Raw genomic sequence first — 7,990 nt, 5'->3', positions numbered from 1 at the left:
TTATAATCTAACGAATCATATTAAGTCACATCAACTTATGAGAATGTTTTTGTGTAATTCTTTTGTGGTTAGAGTAATTTTCATTCACATCATTCCTACCTTGTTTCACCAGTTGGTCGAATGCCTCTTATTTTGTTGGGTTGCTGTTGGGTGAGTCGGACATGAATAGTTACTTCACAAGGAGAGGCTGGACCAGATGCATTAAAATTAGTAAGAACCCATTTCGGGTGGAGTAGGCATAAGGGCGTTATCTTGTTAAAGCAAAAACACATTTTCAAGTTCTGCAATATAAAACTTAATTAATACAATCATAATCGAATTCAATTTCTCGTAAAACTTGCGAAATTATTGCCACTACTGTCGAGACCGAACCCACCAAGTAGCACGTTTGTTTGATGGAGAGCTAAACACATTAATTGAGTGATTTCGATTTCACCCCTAATTTCATATTGAAATAATAAGCTGATTTAGGAACATCACTGCTAGCAGGGATTTAGATTCTTAGAGTTCAATCAAAGGTTCAAGAGTCGGAGAGAGATGGGCACATTAAGTGGACTCCACATTATTTATAGTAATTCGAGTAAATTTTTTAGATAACATTAAATATTTAATAAATATTATAAGATTTATTTCATGTATTTATCACTCTAACCAAAGTTCTTGATCGAACTCTATGGGAGCTCAATTATGCAGCCATGTTGGCATTTTCAGCCCCTAAATTCATAAAAACTTCACACTTTAAGATCTCAGGATTTAAAATCGAACCAGAGACCAGATTTAAGAACAACCAAACAAACAATAATTTCTTCTAGAAAAAAGAGCGGCTGGTCCGCCACCTAAAAGCAACCGCCAGTGAGCTAGCCATGTGGTGGCAGTGGCAGTGAACGGACCATGCAAGAGGTGGAGATCTCCCCATGCCATCTTGCAGCCTTCCTGGTAGAGGCAAGATCAAGATGCAATGAATGTACGTAGCATTCTTATTATTGGTATAATATTAATTTCATTTCTTTCAATTATCTTTCCTTCTTAGTAGGTACAGTAACTTCACCACCAAGTCAGCTCAGGCATGTTGTTTCGGTACTGCTGCCTCTTTTTTATTTCTTGTTTTTTTTTTTTTTTCAATACCAGATTTTTTTTTTTATTTCTTATTAGAGACGTTGTCAACGATGTTAAGTACTCTAACGAAGTGTGGTGGATGCGATTTACATTTAAATACTACTAACTATGATTATTAATTTTATGAGTCATGACGGCCACTTAGAAATTAATAAATGTACGTATATGCTAACAAATTTTATATATTTTTTTATCAGCTACGTACGTACGTTTCACCTCGAATTGATGATGGATCGGTTTAATTTAAGGGGGGTTTTTGTGTATGCTTAGTTGCAACAAACATGCGTACAGGTATTGAGTGGCTCAGAAGCTACTGAATCTCCCATCTGTCTCTGTCTCTATCTCTAAGTTTGCGTACAAAGTGAGTATGTTAATACTCTCTACAGAATAAAGAAATATTGGGCATACTTGCTCGGTAGTACTACTGCATGCATGGCTTAATTAGAGTATATATATAAATGCTTGTCTTGTGGTAAAGGAAGAGATCGAGGTGGCCTAGCCAGAAGGGTTTAGAAATTAAACTGATCGAGGAGGAGAGGAACCCATGACTAAAGAGTATAGTAGTCTAGCTAAGAGATCCTTTGCTTCCCAAAATCATTACTTTTTTTCTAGGGAGGTTGGTTTTTGTTTTTGCCTCTTGTAACGTGCCGCACACAACTCCATCCTGATGCCAATAATACTTTGTTGATCACGCCAAGAACTTGCATGCATGCCCTCCTTAACCTGCCCGGCCACTCACCACCCGGCCCCATTGACTCACCACCTTAAAAAAATATGACCCACAAACCGCCAATAATATGCATGCATCATGCCACGGTCATGTGTTTAATTGGTTATAAATAAAAGAGTTTTGCTATATATAAACACATTCGCGTACTAATCTGTATAACAATATGATTCATTCATATTTAAAATTTAAATTAATATTGTTTTCAATAAAATTTACTTTTTGACCAATCACATCAAATTGGTGTACTGATTAATGCACAATTATGCTTACAACTATATTTTTTCTAAATAAAAATGTATTAAAAAAATTAAAATTTATAGGGCCGGACCCAATTAATTACATGTGTTTGCATCACGAGGAAGTACTTGTATATGTTGGTAAAATGGAATTTTCTACGTTGATTATACTTTAAAAGGTAAATATAAATCGAATGAGTTTATAAACGATGAAATTCCTACTTTTTCTGCCTTTTGATTAATATCATGTATAACTCTTATTTGCTAGATAAAAAAAAATGAAATAGATGAGTAATGTTACATACAGTCGTGGAGTGTGTAAGTATCATATAGTCGTTTTAAAAAAAAGTGAGATCCACTATTAAAAATTAGTTATTATTTTTTTCATATAGATATCATATTTATTTATTTATTTCAAAATAATTATACAACACTTGCATAATCACGACTGTAATTATTAATTATTTTTTTTTTGTAAAATTCTAATTGAGTGATCAAGGCATTCTCTGCTTATTAATAGTGCATAAAGATGAATAATCCTATATATATATATATATGTATATATGCAACGATGTCGGTCGACTTCTAGCAAGCCTTTTTTTTTGTCCCCCTAATTTCCGTCGACTTTTATGTTGAAAAAGTGAACTTTCATTTATGTAGTTAAGGTGGTAAGCAGTTGAGTGAATAGCACTGTTTCTTCATTCAACATAAATGCACGATCGAGGCCACATGATCTACAAGAACCTGCAATTTTTTAGTGGCTTTGTTTTGCATTTTCTCGAATACCATTATTGTCATGTCATGTCAATCATCGGCTTACTCTCACTCATATTATACTGTATATGATCCAATCAAATGAACCGCAATTGATTAGATCATATCTTGTTATCTAAGACTAAGAGGCGACACAATAACTCGTGAAATTATTAATTAGCTAGATTGGATAGGTGGATCAACAGCACATGAACTGTATAATTAGAAACTAGTATATAATGTAATTACAGTGATCAGAATTAAGATAGCTCTTATATTTTAAATTGTAAAATATTAAAAAAAAAAAAACACTGAGACCGAAAGGAAAGGCATGGAGCAGCGCAGATTCCGGGGTTCCAAGCTTGCACTCCAATCATCTCTATACATGAGAATCGTTGAGGCAAAGTAATGGGGAGGTTTTTTCTTGCTTGCATGCTTGCCTTCACATCTCCACCCCTCCTCATACCTGCTGGCTGGCAATATGTCCCACTGATCATTCAATCACCTTCCATATATCCCTCTAAAAATAGGTTGTAACACTTGCATATATCTCTCTGTGATTTGCACCATCTTTTCTTGTAATATTAGCTAGACGTGCGAATAACTTATAAACTCATCTGCGACTGTTACTGACATGTGTCTTTAATATATATTCCTTCTGTTATTCTCAGGCGTTCCAACCCAAAAAAAGAAAAAAAAAAAAGAAAAAACACACACACACACACTCCTGTCTTCAAGTTCTGGGAGCTGTTCGCCTGTTCGTTCGTTCGTTTGTTTGTTTGTTTTTTTTTTTTTTTTTTGAATGTTTGCTCTGTTTAAGAGGGACAAAAAAAGGCTAGCTCGTGGAAATTAAGTTAACATCACGTTAGAAACTGGTTTATCTTCATTACTACGGTAACAAGTGACTACGTACGTGATTAATGAATAATTAATGGCATATATTATAATTAGGAGACTGACCTCTAGGAAAATGCCCCAAAACCAGAATTATGAATTTTTAAGGACAATTAAATTAATTAAATTAAGGAGAGTAGGGGGAAGGTTTAATTAGGATAATAAGCTTAATTAATTAGGTGGGGGTTGTTTTCAAATGGTGAAGTGCGTTGGCGAAGTGTGAGAAAGAGAGTGTGAGACGGAGTATTATACCTTTAGGCTTTTTAACTAATTACAACCTCTCCCATCCAAACTGTCTAAACCTCTAATTTTAGCTACTTTTAGTTGAACTTGTTCGTTCCATTTCGATTTTGTGTAAATCTATCTCTATTTCCCTAATAACTCTCTCCCTTACACTCCAATTCCAAAGTTTCCACCTCCAATTAATTAGGCTTTTCTAATATAAATATACACATGATCACATATACGCATCACAGCTTCTAGAGGCCACAAACCCAATAAAGATTAGGAGTCTTTAATTCGCTGTTACTCTTAAAATTTCTATCCATGGGTGTGGCTTTCTCACTCCCAAACCTTCCTTGATCACTATATAACATTAATATTATATATATATATATATATATATATTATTATACATACATACACCGCCCGGCCAGTACTCTCTCTTATTCCCTCTTGCTTCCTCCGTACCTCCAAAGCCTCCCTTTCCTTCTCTCTTTGAGGTTAGCTGATCTCTCTTCTCTTCGTGGTTTTGGAGGAGTATGGAGGCTGCTCAAGAGGAAGCCATCCTGAGGTCTAGGGAGAATAATACCCACGTCGTGATCAAAGGGAAGCGCACCAAGCGCCAAAGGCCTCAATCCCCTATTCCCTTTCCCACGGTCACTGCTAATTCTCCCAGTCATGTAGACGCAGCTGGTGGAGAAGGACGCGGCGGCGGCGGCGGTTGCGATGGTGGTGATCAAAATAATGATATCGTTAATGACACTATGACCAGCTTCTCTCCGGCCACTTCGGCTGAAACACTACAAGAGAGCACCGAGGAAGAAGAGGACATGGCCAATTGCCTTATCCTTCTTGCTCAAGGCCAATCCCGGGAGTCCCCGAAACAAGTCGTAGAAGATCACGCTGATGGCGGTGGCGGTGTTTATAAGTTTAACAGTCGAAGATTCTTAGAGGCGGCAGCCACCGGCACGGGCAAGGCCGGGTATTATGTTTACGAGTGCAAGACTTGCAACAGGACCTTCCCTTCCTTCCAAGCGCTAGGTGGGCACAGGGCTAGTCACAAGAAGCCCAAGGCAGCCATGTCCGCCGAGGAAAAGTCATCGAAGCAATTCTTGTTATCCTCGGATGAAGAAGAAGCACAGTTCAAGAAGAATGATCATCTCTCTTCTATATCTTTCCAATCCAGTAGTAGAGGTTTGTGCGGCAATAACAGGTCCAACAAGGTTCACGAGTGCTCGATTTGCGGGGCGGAATTCACGTCCGGGCAGGCCTTAGGTGGCCATATGAGACGGCACAGGGCACCTATTATTGGTAACAAATTCAATACCACTTTGACCTTGACTCCTCCACCAATGGCACCTTTGGAGCCAGATCAGGAACCCAAGAAGCCAAGACGTACGGTGCTATCGTTGGATTTGGATCTCAACCTTCCGGCCCCAGAAGATGATCACCGGGAACACAAATTCCCATTTGCAACAAAGCAGCAGCAGCAACAACAACAACAAAAACAGCAGCAACCGCCTCTTGTCTTCTCCGCCAGGACTTTGGTGGACTGTCACTACTAAAAAGGGTCAGACTTTTTAATTGTTTCACCGTTTATCTTCCACAAAATTGACCTCGAAGCTAATTTGAGGCGAATTGCCTTAGTTGTTTTTTTTTTTTTTTTTCTTTTCTTTTGCTCCTGATATTTACCATTCATCACAAAACCATAAGATTCTTTAAATTTTTTTTTTTCCGTCTTAAGCAATTGTTTCATGGACAAGTTAAAACTCTTTGTTTCAGATCAGCAAAGCTGTGTTCTGAAAGGTCTATAATTCATGAAAAGTGCATGATCGGCGCTTTTTTCGTCTTCTTTTGATTGGGTTTTGGCACTCTTTCAGTGGGAAGGAATGTGAAAAACACTTTTAGAGAATGAAAAAAAAAAGGCGTTCGGTTCGGATGTCAACACTCACCACCTCAACCAACAAGTCATGGTTTAGGTTTCATTGTTTCAATTACAAGAAAGCCTCTCTCTTTCTTTCTCTCTCTCTCTCTGACATCACATATTAACCAGTGACAAGAATAGAATAAAAGTATAGAAAGCCAGTAAGTAACTGCAATTCCCACATGAATCCACTTATTGTCCTTTCCTTTTTTATCTTTCCATAACAAAGTGATACTAAAGAAATGCTCTTATCTACCTATTTTTGTTCTTTTCTTTGTTTGGTCCACCTCTCTGTTAGTTAACACCCTACTCATTTACACCTAAGCAAACCTCTGCTGTCGTCCAGACCCACATACATACTTTTAAATTTCTCCCATGGCTTCTGAATCTTCCCGTGCCACTTGATTCAACTACTGACATTTAGAGTACGTGAAGTTAGGTTGCATCAAATCATTTTTTTATGAAGTAAGTGGGATTTCAAGTGTTGTTTTGAAACTAAGCTATCAGATATATATGCCGATGAGTAGTAGAAAACTGTATATACGTTCAAGTTAAAAGCGCAATTAAGTTGGGCAGAGGGTTATTTTCTTGACCACTGTGGTTCATATTTAACAAGTACAGATGCTAATTTGTACGTAAAGAATTTGTTGTAAGAGCTTGTTAGCACAAAGTAGGGAATAATATGTCTTTCATGAGATAATTAATACTCTCGTCCCATCTTTGTGGCAGTGCTAATCCTCATTATAAGCTAATTTAGCTGTTCTTGAGTAAGTTTAGGTGTCTGTTTACCTCAGAGAGAGAGAGAGAGAGAGAGAGAGAGAGAGAGGGGCAATTTGAGAGGTTACCAATGACTGTGCCTTGTTGAGCAGTGTGCTAATTTGGGAGTTTGGTCGATTCATTGAGATAAATAGGATATACAAACTTGTGAGGTTACAGATGAAAGTGCCAAGTTAGGCAATCATGATGGTAATTAAAATCTGGCAGTTTGGCAAATTTCGTGGTGTAAGGGTACATTAATTTCTTTCTAATCCAATACCTTACGATTAAATTATGAGAAGAATATATGGAAAGGTTGATGAGTATACTAAATATCCCTGCTAGATTTGAGTTATTATGATGACAGTATGTCCTTGTTCTGGCTATTATTTTTGGCATTCCCCATCAATGGTTCCAACACGTACTCCCAAAAAATTACTAGAATCTCGCAAAGCAATGCCTCAATTCCTACAACTGTAAACTTCTGTTTCTTCTTTTCCTGTACAAAGTTACCAAATTGGGAAAACTAGAGTGGCAGATCTTGACAATCAGATGTACACAGACCCGAAAAGAAGAAAGACATTATGGTATTTCGAGGTGTCTTTTCGGAAGATTATAATATATGTTAAGGAAGATTATAATATATGTTAAGAATCAGACAAACTTGGACCCATTTTTTCTAATATATATATATATATATATTTTAAAAAGCACTTGATCTAATTCTAATAATATTAATTAGTTATTCATATTTGTAACAATTATCCAAGATGCATGCAGCTTTGACATCTCACACTGTTTGAAACTTCCCAGAGTTTGTAATGTGCAAGTGAGGTTAATTGGTTGCCTAAACAATCACATATATAGCATTAACAGTAGTACTACAAGCAAACTCAATTCTTAATTACTCAGATAAGTTCTTTTTTTCCATCATAAACTGGAGGAATTGCGTGAAAGATGAAATTCCGTAAACGCCACGTACGATTAATATATATCGAGCTGATCATCAAAAGGTGGAAATTGGTAAGAGGGATCCCCTTTAACTAACATTAATCAAGGCAATCAGGGCAACGCATTGCGCGGCGCATGGTGTTCACGCCTCCATATATAACGTACATGATCATGATCATCATGTATTCGTTTTGGCGTGTTTCATGAAGTTTTGCCATTCCCGACAACGACACGATAGATGTTACGAAATTTTAGACTACTACCTCTCTTACGTATTCTATCAGCAGTTTAATTGATTAGATGGTGAAATTTGGAATATTATTGATCTTTTCCATTTATTTTTGGTCGAGTCTTAATTAATTAATCCCATTTCCAAAACCCAAAATTAATGTTTTAAGCCATAATTAA

General features: G+C 36.9%; 1 protein-coding gene across 1 annotated transcript; it reads left to right on the top strand.

The window, feature by feature from the left end:
- Positions 1-4,214: 4,214 nt before the first annotated feature.
- Positions 4,215-5,775, top strand: LOC122288161 (zinc finger protein ZAT5-like). The gene has a single exon (XM_043095545.1). The coding sequence runs from the start codon at positions 4,491-4,493 to the stop codon at positions 5,514-5,516; it is 1,026 nt and encodes a 341-aa protein (XP_042951479.1). The 5' UTR covers positions 4,215-4,490; the 3' UTR covers positions 5,517-5,775.
- The last annotated feature ends 2,215 nt before the right edge of the window (positions 5,776-7,990 follow it).

This window comes from Carya illinoinensis, chromosome 1, assembly GCF_018687715.1.
Source record: "Carya illinoinensis cultivar Pawnee chromosome 1, C.illinoinensisPawnee_v1, whole genome shotgun sequence".
In the NCBI taxonomy this organism is placed as follows: domain Eukaryota; kingdom Viridiplantae; phylum Streptophyta; class Magnoliopsida; order Fagales; family Juglandaceae; genus Carya; species Carya illinoinensis.
The sequence above is the reverse complement of the archived record's forward strand: the minus strand, read 5'-3'. Positions and strand labels throughout refer to the sequence as shown.

Excerpts from the sequence above, each read along its gene's own strand:
- LOC122288161 (XM_043095545.1), top strand. The coding sequence starts at position 4,491 with ATGGAGGCTGCTCAAGAGGAAGCCATCCTGAGGTCTAGGGAGAATAAT.